General features: G+C 41.5%; 2 protein-coding genes across 2 annotated transcripts in view; one reads left to right on the top strand and one right to left on the bottom strand.

Moving 5' to 3' along the window:
- Positions 1–15,049, top strand: part of LOC308580407 (vomeronasal type-2 receptor 26-like) — a 70,126-nt gene that overhangs the window by 41,882 nt on the left and 13,195 nt on the right. The gene's annotated exons all lie outside the window — the stretch shown is intronic.
- LOC308578741 (vomeronasal type-2 receptor 26-like) lies at positions 7,089–13,117 on the bottom strand (the record flags this gene model as incomplete). The annotated part of the gene is made up of 6 exons (XM_081179272.1): positions 7,089–8,006; positions 8,187–8,313; positions 9,043–9,273; positions 10,233–11,015; positions 12,240–12,545; positions 13,085–13,117. 6 exons carry the CDS (start codon positions 13,115–13,117, stop codon positions 7,108–7,110), a joined length of 2,379 nt encoding a protein of 792 aa, XP_081035398.1. The 3' UTR covers positions 7,089–7,107.

The following is a 15,049-nucleotide window of genomic DNA, read 5'->3' as shown; positions in this document are numbered from 1 at the left end:
CAGAATATCCTGTCCTCAGTTCCACATCTCTGCCACTTTGGCTTGCCACATACGCTTAATAAAACACAACTATAGAATCATAGAGTTGGAAGTGACCACTATATATCTGGTTTAGTTCTTTCTCTTTTACTGGAGAAGAATGATATATTTTAAGGCCATCATCATCACAGGGGTGTCTGTGGAGAGGTTATCTTGATGAAAAATGTCTAGAAATGTTTTAATAAATGAATGAATTAAATCACAGGTCCCTATGCATTGACATTCTCGTTTAAAGCCCCAGCAAAGACTCAGCATAGTTTCAGTGAATTTCATCTCACTGATTTAAAACAAAAGGAGGTGCTTCTTGCTTTTAAAAAACATGATACCCAATTCAGATTTTCCCATTGTATTTGATCTCACTGAACAAGATGCTTCCTCTTTCTTCAAACAAGAAAAGAAGAAGAAGGAGATATTGATATACCAGGACTACCAGAAAATAGAGCTGATTCACATACATCAAAGCATACAGACCACAAAGCTTGGTAAAAAAGAAGTTGAAAGGCAAAATCAAGAGGGTCAATCACTCCCAAACACTTGGGAGTTATTTCAGAACACTGTAGTAGAGACTCAAGTTGAGTATATACAGCAAATAAGGAAAGATACCATTAGGGCCAAGAGGATATCAGCTTGGTTAATGAGTACAGCCAAAGAAGCTACTCGAAGCAAGAAGACTTCTTTCGAAAAACTGAAAATTTGTCGGGTGATCCTGTTGACAAACTGTACATAGACTTTCAAAAAGCTTTTGACAAAGTATGTCACCAAAGACTCATATGCAAGATTAGAAGTCAAGGAATAAGAAGAGAGGTTCTCTTGTGAATCAGGAACTGGTTAAGTTGCAGGAAGCAAAATGTAGGAATAAATGGGCAATTCTCCAAATGAAGAGGAGTAGAAAGTCGAGTCCCCTGAAGATCAGTATTGGGACCTGTGCTTTTTATCTTGTTCATAAATGATCTAGAGTTACATGTTCATGGATTCTGAACTGGGAGGGAAGGACCAGGAGTGAGACCTTCGGATCATGCTTGTCAAATCCATGTTAAAAGGTAAAGGGACCCCTGACCATTAGGTCCAGTTGCGGACAACTCTGGGGTTGCGGCGCTCATCTCGCTTTATTGGCCGAGGGAGCCGGCTTCCAGCTTCTGGGTCATGTGGCCAGCATGACTAAGCTGCTTCTGGCGAACCAGAGCAGCGCACAGAAACACCGTTTACCTTCCCGCTGGAGCGGTACCTATTTATCTACTTGCACTTTGATGTGCTTTCGAACTGCTAGGTTGGCAGGAGCAGGGACCGAGCAATGGGAGCTCACCCCATGGCAGGGATTCGAACCACCGACCTTCTGATCGGCAAGTCCTAGGCTCTGTGGTTTAACCCACAGCGCCACCCGCGTCCCCAAATCCATGTTAGGTGGCTGTAAAAAAGGGAATTTCTGAGCTATGGATCATTAGGAAAGGAATTGAAAATACCGGTAAATGAGGACACACTGCAGTGTTCTGTTCTTTTTAGTTGAGAAACGGTGAGCAAGAGAGGACAGGACATGATTTTTTAAAATTATGTATATTGTTTAGAAAATGGATAAACAATCTTCTACTTCTCTAAAAACACTAAAACTTGAGATTATTCAAGAAAGATGCAAACTGACTTCTTTGCACAGTGCTGTGGAACTTGTTCCCCAGAAGACAGTGATGGTGGCCAAGTTAGCTTTAAAGGAAGATAAGGCAAATTCATGAAAATGCTTCTTAACATCAGTTCTGGAAGGCACAGGAGGAGAGAGTGTGTTTGTGGTCATGTTCTGCTCCCTGCTTTTGCTGAAGAAGAAGAAGAAGAAGAAGAAGAAGAAGAAGAAGAAGAAGAAGAAGACGACGACGACTATTCTGCTCCCTGTTTTTCCACAAGCTCCTGATAGGGCACTGTGGGAAAAGGATGTTTCAATAAATACGCCATTGATCAGATGCAGCAGGCAATTCTTTTGTTTGTTTGTAAAAGAATTGGAGCGTAGATAGGAATACATTAATACACCATTACTTACTACTCAAATTTGGTTAAGGGAGTGTGGGTAAAGGAGAACGGATATTGACCTCCAATAACCTTTGAAGATATGAATCCACTAATGAGCTGGTCTCCTGGCCTGTAAAAATTCATAGCCCAATTTTGATCCCTGGTCAGATTCAGTGGACATTTAGTCCTCTGCTGCATCCCATAGGTTGCAAGAGGCAGCAGCAGAAGCAGTGTTGTCATTCCGGGTCTACTTGCTACACTTCCCTATTGATTATTCCTCCCGACTTCATAGCCAGCTATTCAGAAGAAATCTTGATTCTTGAAAGAATGATGTTTCAGGGACTTGACAAATATGAGGGTGGGGTTACTGGATCAGGCTTCAGAGACAAAGGAGAAGGGAAGGATCATGGCTCAGTCGAAGAGCATCTGTTTTGCACCCAGAAGGTGTTTTATACATCAGACCTTTCAGGAACAGTGGAATAAACAACCCCCTGTTGCCCATGATTGTGATGTTCAACTAATTGGTCCCAAATGCAAATTCTCCCCTGAAAATTCTAAAATTCTCCCCTGGAACTACAGGAGCAGGTGCAGAGCAGGAAGTAAACATCTTTACTAAGTAGACTGATGTGGTTGAAGGAAAAAGGTGAGTTTGGCTGTGTATCTGAAGAAGTGTGCATGCACACGAAAGCTCATACCAAGAACTAACTTAGTTGGTCTTTAAGGTGCTACTGGAAGGAATTTTTTTTTATTTTGGCTGAACGTTATTGACGTCTCAATAGCCCTGAGGTTGGATCAGACCAAGGGCCATGAAGTCAACGATCCTGTTCTTACAATGACCAAGCAGATGTCCCCAAATGAACCCCACAAGCAGAAGATGAGGGCAGAAGCACTTTCCCTACATGTGATTCCCCAAAGGCACCCTCTCTCCAACAGTGGAAAGAGAAGATAGCAGTAAGGCCTAGGAGCCTTTGACAGCCCTTTCTGCTTCTGTAAATTTGTCTAAACACCTGCTTTTCTTTTAAGCACACTTAATTATAAGTAGACCCTCTTAGGAGTATTCAAGAAAAAACAAAAAAAAAAGATTCTTAATAAATAAATGCAAAATATACTTAAAATAAGCAGTTAAGCTATAAATAGATTAAAAGACACGTCTGCTTCTACATATCTGAAAAAGTTTCCCTGAATAAATATGGTTTTCCCAGACACCAAAAAACAATAAAGGGATGATGTCAAAAGACAAGGAATGCCAAACTATATGTTCTGCTACTCTAAATGATGGGTTTATTACCAGGACAGAACGAGTATCAGAAATTAAAAAAGATCTAGAAATATGGTCAAATTTGAAATTGTCAATGTTAGGCCGAATTGCAGTGATTAAGATGAATGTATTGCCTAGAATGTTATTTTTGTTTCAAACCTTGCAGATTCTTGACAAGATGGAATGTTTTAAGAGGTGGCAGAAAGATATTTCGAAATTTGTCTGGCAGGGCAAAAAGCCCAGAATTAAATTTAAAATATTGACAGATGCTAAAGAAAGAGGGGGATTTGCCCTGCCGGACTTAAAATTGTACTATGAAGCAGCAGCGTTTTGCTGGCTGAAAGAGTGGATGCTCCTCGAGAACACAGACATTTTGGATCTGGAAGGTTTTAATAATGCATTTGGTTGGCACGCATATTTATGGTATGATAAAATTAAGCTGCATAGGGCCTTTAAAAACCATATTGTTAGAAAAGCATTGTTTAATGTTTGGATAAGATATAAAGATCTGTTGGAAAACAAAACCCCTAGATGGGTGTCTCCCATGGAGGCTAAGGCAGTGAAGAAACTCAATATGGAGGTCGGATGGCCGAAGTATTGGGAAATCTTGGAACAGAAGGGAGATAAACTGAAATTACAAAGTCATGAGAAAATGAAACATAAAGTACAAAATTGGTTTCAATATCATCAAATAATGGAGTTTTTCAAACAGGATAGGAAAATTGGCTTTCAGGTGGAAAAATCAAAATTAGAGACTGAACTGTTAGAACCCAATACTAAGAATTTATCAAGAATGTATAACTTGCTGCTGAAATGGAATACACAAGATGAAACAGTTAAATTGGCTATGATTAAGTGGGCACAGGACATTGGTCATAACATTATGTCTGCTGACTGGGAATGGTTGTGGAACACCGGTATTAAATTCACGGCATGTAATGCCCTAAAGGAAAACATTATGAAAATGGTTTACAGGTGGTACATGACCCCAGTCAAGCTAGCAAAAATTTATCATTTGCCTGATAACAAGTGTTGGAAATGTAAAGAGACTGAAGGTACTTTCTACCACCTTTGGTGGACATGCCCGAAGATTAAGGCTTTCTGGGAAATGATATATAATGAAATGAAAAAGGCACTTAAATGCACTTTCCCTAAAAAACCAGAGGCCTTCCTCTTGGGCATTGTCGGCCAATTGGTGTCAAAGAAGGACAGAACTTTCTTTATGTATGCTACAACAGCAGCAAGAATACTTATTGCAAAGTATTGGAAGACACAAGATCTACCCACTCTGGAAGAATGGCAGATGAAAGTGATGGACTATATGACACTGGCCGAGATGACTGGCAGAATCCGTGATCAGGGAAAAGAGACAGCGGAAGAAGAATGGAAGAAATTTAAAATTTATCTCAAGGACTACTATAAACTTGATGAATGCTAGAATGTTGAGGTTTTCAGAAAGAAAGGGTTACAGTGATATAAGATTAGATTAAAGAAAAGATTAAGATGACAGAGGTTGGAAAGAAATACTTAGAAGTTGCTAAAAAATTATGGACATTGGGATGCAGAAAGGGGGGGTATGGGGGAGTCCCGGAAAAGAGGTCTATGAAAAAATGATATGAAACTATACGTGTTTGTATGTCTTGTCTTTTTATGTGTTTGTTTGTCTTAAAAAACTTTGTAAAACCAATAAAAAATTTTATAAAAAAAAAAGGACAGAACGAGTATCATATGGCACCAATAACTCTGCTGGTTCTGCAAATTGAATCAGTTGAGTGGCCATATAGAGAGTAAGGCAAGCTGTTAAGAGCTTTGGTAAGTCCTCCAGCCGGGCTGTAATACGGATTCTTAATTTGTGAGGAGATAGCCAGCTATAAGGACCATACAAGAAGACACGGGAAATGGGTTATACAAGAGGTTTATTGTAAGAATCAGAGTCCCCAGAACCAAGAAGAAATCCGGACCTAAGAGCAACAGAGATCAAGATAAACTGAAGCATGCAAAGAGCAAAGATGTTTCCAGAGAATGGGACTTTAATCTAGAGCCAACAATTTCTGAAGAGGAGACAGCCACTTGGTCTATAACAACCTGGTTTCCTAACATCAAGCGTCATTTGTGATGTCAAACTGCTCCCATTCCCTTTTGGTTGGCACAGACAGCAAGACATACCTACATGGAGCCATGAACACGTGGATACCAAATTCTGTAGGTGGCACAAAACTTTTGCCAAGTTGCCCTTTCTTATTGTCTGAGTCCAACTACTTTACTTCTGCTAAGACCAGTCACATTCTTTCTGACCACCTAAAATAAATGTCCATGCCATGTCCAAAACCACAGTCTTCATTCAAAACCTTAAATGTACCAAGCTTTCTCCCAGCTTTGTAGTTTAAGCTTCATAAAGATCAGTTTGCCCAATATATTTTCGTTCCAAAAGCTTTCTTAAAAAATGTCTATTCATTCTAGACATTTCAAATATTACAGTCTTCATGTACTTGTTAGTGTACTTTTTCATTATATGTTAATAACACATGTCAGTGGCACAAATTACTGATTTCTGAATTTTTTAATTATTCATTAAATTTGTACAACGTCCTTTATCAAAAGATCACAGGGTTGTTCACTACAGAAAACTACAAAATGAGAATAACAAACCAATAACCCCCCTCCTACAAAAAATTCAAAAAGTCAAATGCCTGGTTGAAGAGAAACATTTTCACCTGGCACCAGAAGATGTGTAAGGAAGGTGCAAGGACAGTCTACTTGGGGAAAGCACCCCACAAAGAGGGGGCCACTGCAGAAAAGACCCGTTGTCACGTTGCCTCTTCGTAAGGGCAGAGTCTGCAAGTTTCCAGCAACCTCACCAAACCTATATATAGCATGTATGCTCCTGCCTGAACATCCTCCTAGTAATCAGTACTATCCATACAACCTCTTCATCAATCTGCATAACCAATAAAAGCTCTCTCAATATGTTACACAACTCCACCTCCCATCACTCCTCATCCTTAGCCATAGTGGCTGCTGGGAACTGGATACAGTTGATTCACATGGCTGCTTGTTTGTCATTTGATCTACCATGAAACATGTTCCACCTCCTTCCAGTAGAATGGGGCATGCATTTTTATAATGGGATGAGAATGTATGGCAGTGGTTGCAAGGTGCCAGGTTCCAGCAGAGGAGAGGGAGACTGCTTTAGCATTTCATAAGTGGGGACAGGCAAACAGAAGAGCAGGCAAATCTCTGTCTGGTTGGCTGGACATTCCATTTAGTTCAACAGTGAACAATCAGTCAATCAGGTCAACTAGGAATCGCTTGAAGAAAGGAGGAGTGGAAATCATTGTCTGGAGTAAGCGACTAACTTAGTTGTACAGCAATGGACCACAGTCACCTCTGTGTCACCAGTAGGTTTATCTGGTTCCTCTAACATATATAACTACCCTCCTCAAATGAACCAGTTTAAATTTTTACTGTCACAAGAAACATGCTACTAGGAGGTTTTTTTGAAGCATGCTGAGGAAACGGAGGCAGCAAATAAATAAAAGAAAGAGGCATGTGTGTGTAGTAACAGATGAGGTGAAGGCAACAGAGAAAGCTGACAATGATCCTGGTAAGCTGTACATTGCAGGAGGAGTAAAGCACTTGGACACACATACAGAAATAATTCTAAAGTCTACTGGCACCTTCTGGAGAACAATGGGCCTGGGATCCAGACAAACAAACAAAACAAGCTAACAAATCACTCCCCTCTATAAGTTGTGGTCAAGTCCAGATTCTAGTGGGGGATTTTCCCATATCCCCAGTACTAGGAATCAAATGCTATGTTAATTTTTTATTCTTAAGTGCTCCTTCATATTCAGATCAGGCCTCAATATTAGAATATAGCACTTGGGAATGAAGATGCAGCCCAGAAGCCCAGCACTGGAGGCCAAGATGGAGAAGACCTGCACGGCTACCATGTATTTCCCCTTGGTGCTCAGGTAGGTGGGAACAAAGGACACCCAAACACTGCAGAAGACCAGCATGCTGAAGGTGATCAGCTTGGCTTCATTGAAGGCCCCAGGCAGCTTCCTGGCCAGGAAAGCCACTGTAAGGCAGATGGCAGCCAGGAAGCCCATGTAGCCAAGGGATCCATAAAACATGGCCACAGATCCTTCATTGCATTGCAGGATGATCTCTCCAGGTTGGGAGTGCATGTTTGAGTCTGGGAATGGAGGAGAGATCCCCAGCCAGATGGTGCAGATGAGAACTTGGACACTGGAGCAGGAAATGACAACAGAGTGTGCAAAACCCTTCCCCAGCCATCTCCTCACCCTGTTTCCTGGTTTAGCGGCCAGGAAGGCCAGAACCACAGTGATGGTTTTGGCCAAGACAGAAGACACAGCAACTGAGAAAATGATGCTAAAGGCCACTTGTTGCATAAGGCAGGTTGCTTTTGTAGGTTGTCCAATGAAGGGGAAAGAGGACAAAAAGGAGAGCAGGAGAAAGATGAGGAGGATGTAGGAAAGGTCTCGGTTGTTGGCTTTGACGATGGGAGTGTTCCTGGATTTAACAAAGATTCCAAACACAATGCCTGTGATTAAGGACAAGAAGACGGCAGAAGAAGCCAGGAAGATCCCCAAAGATTCTTCATAGGATAAGAAGGTAATTAATTTAGGGACACATTGATGTCGGTCCTCATTTGGATGCTGATCTTCTGGACATTTAAAACATTCATCGGCATCTGCATAGAGAAAATGACAATCCTAACTTGTTACATTTGTGGGGAAAGGTGGGCCCATAGGTGAGGTCAAGAAAGGATGTAGTCAAAATGGAGTACCATTACAAGTATCAGCCTGAGCCTGACTGAAATATTTGCCCCCTCTTCCCATTGAAGGCCCTTTCCCCTGAGGTGCTGTCCTACCTTCCTGTGTTGAGATTGTGCCTTCTGAGCAGGGAGAACAATCATAGCAGCAATGTGGCCTCCCTTCCTGAATTTTCTTGGCATATCCAGGCTGACAGCTCTCTGTGCATCTTGAGCGAGGAATAGTCTAGGCATAAACAGAAGGCATATCTGCTTCCAATGGCCTAAAGGCCCTACTCTGTGGAAATTATTATTATTATTATTCTTTTGCAGAGCAGCTTGTCAGGGAAACATACCTCTTTGATATTTCTACTTATTTAACACCCCTGCCTCATTTTTGTATACAAGGTAGCATGAAAAATACAATAAACAATAACCTAAATAAATAAATGCCAGCATCTCAGAACCATGCAAACAGCTGTAATAAAACACTCCTATGACCAGCAGCAATAACAAAAGTCCTCAGATTGCTGCCATTGTATCTGCTCCTAGGTTTTTTATTTGAATGTGTCTTCAACTACACAGGCCACCTTGAGCTCCACTGTTTTCATTTTGTTTTCTTTATCTACCAAACAGATGGAGCAGAACTTACTCCATTCCAGTCTTACCCAACCCGTTGCCCCTCAGATATATTTGCCCAATGCTGACTGAGGCAGATGCTAGTTGTAGTCCACAATATCTGGAGGGTACCAAGTTTGGGTGGGGAAATGTTCGGCTCTGCTTTGGAAAGTCTCTGTATTCACTGTAAAATCTTATACATGCTTAATCAAGAACAGACTCCATTAAGCTCAATGACACTGAGCTCCAGAGAAGTATCTATAAGATAGCAATTAAAGTCTTATATGTTCTAGTCATCAAGCTGTCAGAGTTTGGCAGATGTCACAGGTAATAAAATTACACATATAACTTCTCCTACCTTCTTAAATGCCTTGGCCCACACAATTGGTTCCGGGTTAATGGTGAACTTTGGATCTGAGGATGTCTGTCTCTCTATGCTCCCAATTTTCACTCTACCACGAGAGTTGTTAGGAAACATCAGCCAATTCACAATATCAAAGTCTACAGCCAATGCCCCATTCTCATCCAAATACTGTTCATCAGCTGAAGTATTAGAATTGAACTGGACTTCTTTCAAGAAAGGATGAAGCTAGAATGAAAGAGGAAACTCCAGCATTGAGAGAGTAAGAAACTATTTTGGATTATTTGGCTGGGCTTGCGCTGCATCCTAATCTCCCCTGGATAAGGATCAGAGCTTCTCTCATCAGGGCTCATAGTCACCATGTTGATTTTTTAGGTTCCCTCATTCTACTTTGGGGAAACATGTAAAGTGATGCCCTTCCATGACTCTCGGAGGATTCCCTTGCCTCAGGAGCATGGGTGTCAGTCATGGTTTTTTGCCAGCAGGTGAAAATTATGGGCTAGTTTCTGTCTTGACCCTTCATGTGCATGAAAGGGGTAAGCTGAACAGGCAGCTTAAGCAAGTCCCCTGGTTTTGAGCTCATTCTTGGGCAGCGTGAGGGGACTCAGAAGCACAAAACAGTCTTTGTTCTCTCTCAGGTTAGTCCACTTCGTTCTTTTGGAAAATGATGTTTTAATAGCAAAGACCTACACTGGCTTCCAACTCTAAAAACTCCACATAGTGAATCTTCACACAGCCTCAACATCTTTTTAGGGAAACCACAGTGGAATCACATCAATGTGATGAAGGGCATCTTAAAAAAAAATCTAAATAAAACATCTCATCCAATATATATATATACAAAATGCTTCTTAAAGAAATTACTTTATTGGTTTGAATAGGCAGCTTTCTAAGTTCCTGTCATGATGATTCCATATACAGTGGTACCTCGGGTTACATACGCTTCAGGTTACATACGCTTCAGGTTACAGACTCCGCTAACCCATAAATATTGCTTCAGGTTAAGAACTTTGCTTCAGGATGAGAACAGAAATTGTGCTCCGGCGGCGCAGCAGCAGCAGGAGGCCCCATTAGCTAAAGTGGTGCTTCAGGTTAAGAACAGTTTCAGGTTAAGAACGGACCTCCGGAACGAATTAAGTACTTAACCCGAGGTACCGCTGTAGCTGTGATAAAGGGGAGGGACATACCTGCCACGGCTGTAGCCTTGGAAGTTCCAGCCTTCCCACTGTCAACACTTGATTTGATCTGGATGAATATGCTGTATTCAAGGCCTGAGCCACAACATGGATACTCAAGTAATTAACATAGCTGTCTTGGGATTGGATTCTTTCATTCGTTTCCCGGGGCAGCATCTTCAGATTCTCCTTCTCCCTGCATCTTTTCCAACCCCTCACAGACAAGGCAAGCTTTGAATATGAACAATCAAATTCAAGGTTCCAAGCGGGTCGAGTAGGAAAGTCTACTGGCTCATAGTATTTATATGTTTTCATTCTTTTGGTCTTCATTACAAAGGAGAAAGATCCATGAGCATACCAGAAGGATTCGGTATCATGAAACAAGATTGTGTTCTGAAGAGCTGTGATTATCCAGACTTTCCCTCCAGTTTCTACCCTTTCAAGTAAGGACTGTACCTCCATGATTATAAGAAGTCCATACTGAGAGTCTGGACAGTAAACAAACACATTGACTTGTCTCCACATGGCAGGGGCTTCCTGGGGTAACCACAGCCAAGTTTGTAGTAGTACTCTTTTTGTGAAAGCAACACAGATTTCTTTTTTGATCATCAGGGGTGTCAAAGTACTCAGGAACTTTTCTCCGTTGTCATTGTCTGGAGCAAAGAGCCCGATCCACGTCCACCTGAAATGCAGGAGGAATTGGACCATCCCCTGGTACTGAGTCTCTTGCTTTGGTGTCATGCGGTAGACAAAAGGGAACTGGACTTTATCATGAAGAACGAAGCCATAACTAAGCTGGTGAGGAAAGGAGAAGAGACTGGGGTTTTGTTTTTCAGGGCAACGACTGAATACTGTACTTCTATATACTTCATTTAAGCTATTTATACAACTGCTTAACGGCAACAGTTTTCAGAGATGCAATACAAAAAATTGAGAAAGTAAAACTGCTGCAATTTTTTTTTTGAAAAAGTCTTCTTTAGGCCCTCGTGCAGCCAGCAAAAATATTGCTTTTCCTGGCCGATGAGACACAGGAGATGAGGAGAAGAGAGAATGCAGCATTTATTGGTTTGTGTAAAACCAACAGATTCAGCGGGATGTTTTCCCCAAAGGCTGAACCCTGGGGTGTTATCCACCTAGACTTTTTATAGGGTTTTCAGACAAAGAATTCATATAAAATCCAGTCAAAAAGACCCAGATATCTGCAGAGGGTAGCTGGCAAAACACTCATTGGATACAACTCTTTGCCATGCCTAGTCTGCACCTTGGCGTGGCAGACCTTTGAGGGCCCCTTGCTTCTCACTAAAGTTCTGAAGCCTATATACTAAAAGAGAGAATTGTAGCCTGAGATTTATGTTTACATAGATAACAAGTCTACATAAAGGTGTGTTGTCTTTGGTAAGCTGGCACAGCCAGACTCACAACAGCCAGACTCCCAAAAACTTACTTCTCCTGATGTTTACTCCACAAATGCCATTCTTATCTGGTGTCTCCAGCAGCCAAGCAGCAATTGGACTATGTGTCTTTTCTGAACAAAAGGGAGCTAATATGAACCAAGGATTCTAACATTATGAACCAAGGATTTTAACAAAACCCCAATGTCTCATTCATTTGGGGCTTTTACTTTCAATGGAAGTTTGGGTGGGGCTCTATCTGATGTCAGCTGGAAGGGCGTTCCCTAAAATGGGCCCCATGGTACTAAACACACAACTCCTGTTTGATACGAGCTGCACATCTGAGCATTCTTTGCTCCTTCAAGGCATGTCCATAACAAATATCAAACCAGTGAATACTATTGTTCTTGGCGGTTATTGTTGTTGCTTTCAGTCCACATTCCGTATGAAATTCATGCCCTGCCATTTGCACTGCATTTTTTCTGCACCGAAATGAATGGGGTGGAATAACATAATGATAATTTATCATAGGTTATATTGTTTTGCTAATGGGGAAAAGAAAACAAACTTGCATTTTTATGAGGTGGCAAATGTTGCCGGGCATGTTTGACATCAACCCAGTTCTTACCTGTGGGATCTTGTAGATACCTGACATGCTTGCAATATGTGTGGAGGTGTCAGATTCAGCCCTTTCAAGAACAGCCAGTGGTATCTTCCATCTTCCACAGCTGTAGTTGGGAATGTTGATTTTCCCTCCAGAAAAGAGGTCTGTCAGGGCATCAGAAGTCGTTCTTGCCTCGAAAAAGGTATCATAGATGCTGTAGCCCAGGGTGATGTTAGCTAAGAGTCTGGGGTTATGATTGATCTCCTGAATGGCAGGTGGAAAAGAATAAACATGCCAGACTCCCCCATCAAACCAACTTGGGGGAGGGGACTGTGTCAGTTCAATTTTTTTTTATTTATTAAATTTGTTGAACACATTTCATGCAAACATCACAGGGTGGTTCACAGCATAAAAACACAAAATGAGAATCCAAAATACATAATAGTTGCATTATTGTTGTTATTCAATTTTATCCACGAGAGAACCAGTTTTTCTTCCAACTCCGAGCAAGGGCAATGACTCAAACCAGAGACACTAATTCTATGAACTTCTAGAAAATAATTTCAAATTGAGAGTGTGAAACTCCCTGATTTTCATGCTATGGATCTTGACCACAGTATCCAGCCTTTCCCGATATTCTGAGAGAGGCAATGAGGGAATGCGGTTTTTTTTCGACTGTTCTTATTGGGATTTTTTAAAAAAATATTTTCATTACTTTTCCAAAGTATTACAAATCAAACCAAATTACTTTAATTAAATACAATTTCTTCTAATCAGGTGTCCTGCTCCTGTTTCAAACATATGTTTGAATTACATTTTGCTTACGAATGAAAATCTGCAACTCAAACACATCTCACAGTTTCTTCTACCTTTGAGAAAACAAGTTCTGCTTTGGGGAGCATGGCTGAATTTTAAAACTTAAATCGCAATGCAAAATGCATTGAAACGCTGCTTTTCACCAAATGATAAGAAATATAGAAATATTTTAATAAATAAATGAAATAAATCACAGGTCCCCTCGCATTGACATTCTGGTTTACAGCCCCAGAAAAGACCCATCCTAGTTTCAATCAATTTCATCTCCCAGTTTTAATAGCAAAGGTGGTGTTTGTTGCTTTTTTAAAACGTTATGCTCCTGTCCAGAGTTCCCTGTTGTATTTGATCCCAATGAATGAGACACTCCCTCAGTCTGGAGACATAAGATAGGAGATATTTATTTATTAGGGGTACAATAAAATAGGGGCTGAACCAGCGACAACAAATCATGCAGTCTGCAAGATGAATTTCTAGGTAGGAGAGATAGGTAGATAGTGCTGGGGCATGTGGATAAGAATGAAAAGGGGAAATGTAGTCTCAACTTCCTGGAAGACAAATATGGATTGATGGGTTGGATGCTCACAGCCTCCAAGCCAAGATGGGTGAACTGAAGTTCTTGGCCTTAGAGGACAACATGGATATACTGAGCACAAGGGAAATTGGGTGGAATGGAGAGAACCAGTGGGTCATGGTTATCTCTGGATATAAACCAGAAGGGCATTCCAGAAGTGGTATTACTCTGTATTTCAAAGAAAGCCTTGAGCCCAGGAAACTAGAAATATTGAAAGCATTGTACACCTTCACAGAATCTTTGTAGGTGGTGATATAGGCCCCCAAAAGTGATAAAAATGCTCAATGGGACCTTCAGATGATGAATGAATCAGTGTAGCATCAAAAAGGGGAGAGACGTTGTGATAACTGGTCACTTCAACTACCCTTACGTAGACTGGCTACATACAGTATGTTTTCCAGTCATGGCAAAGAGGTGACATTTCTAGACACCCCAAATGACTGTGTACTTGATGTTGGAACTGACAAGAAGGGCAGTGACCTTGGACTTAATATTGAGTAGTGCCCGGAACATTAGTGGTGAGTTCTGGCACCTCTTTTTCTAGAAAAATAGCACTGACTGTATGAATGTATTGCTACCTACTCTCCAATTCTCTTAAAAAAGGTAAAGGGACCCCTGAACATTAGGTCCAGTCGTGGCCGACTCTGGGGTTGCGGCACTCATCTCGCTTTACTGGCCGAGGGAGCTGACATACAGCTTCTGGGTCATGTGGCCAGCATGACTAAGCCACTTCTGGCAAACCAGAGCAGTGCACGCAAATGCCGTTTACCTTCCCGCCAGAGCGGTACCTATTTATCTACTTTCACTTTGACATGCTTTTGAACTACTAGGTTGGCAGGAGCAGGGACCGAGCAACGGGAGCTCACCCCGTCACGGGGATTCGAACCGCCGACCTTCTGAAGAATAGCCTGCTGGATCAGACCAATGACTCATTTATTCATATTTCATTTTCTACCAGGTGCTTGAGGAAAACCAGTGAGGTGTCGGAACTGAGTCTTGATTACCTCCTGCTGAAAAAACATTCCTGAAGGCAGCATTACTTACTACTCAAATTGTGTTGAGGGAGTGCTGGTAAAGGTGAATGGATATTGACCTCCAATCATTTGTGAAGATACAATTCCACTAATGAGGTGGTCTCCTGTCTTGTAAAAATTCACAGCCAAATCTTGATCGCTGATCAGATTCAGTGGGCATTTAGTCCTTTGCTGCATCCCATAGGTTGCAAGAGGCAGCAACAGAAGCAGTGTTGTCATTCCGGGTCTACTTGCTACACTTCCCTATTGATTGTTCCTCCTGACTTCATAGCCATCTATTCAGAAGAAATCCCGTCTCTTGAAAGAATGATGTTTCAGGGACTTGACAAATATGAGGGTGGGGTTACTGGATCAGGCTTCAGAGACAAAGGGGAAGGGAAGGATCATGGCTCAGTCGAAGAGCATCTGTTCTG

This window comes from Podarcis bocagei (assembly GCF_964188305.1).
Source record: "Podarcis bocagei genome assembly, chromosome: 2".
Taxonomy (NCBI): Eukaryota; Metazoa; Chordata; class Lepidosauria; order Squamata; family Lacertidae; genus Podarcis; species Podarcis bocagei.
Note: the sequence above shows the minus strand (reverse complement) of the source record. Positions and strands in the feature narration are given on the sequence as shown.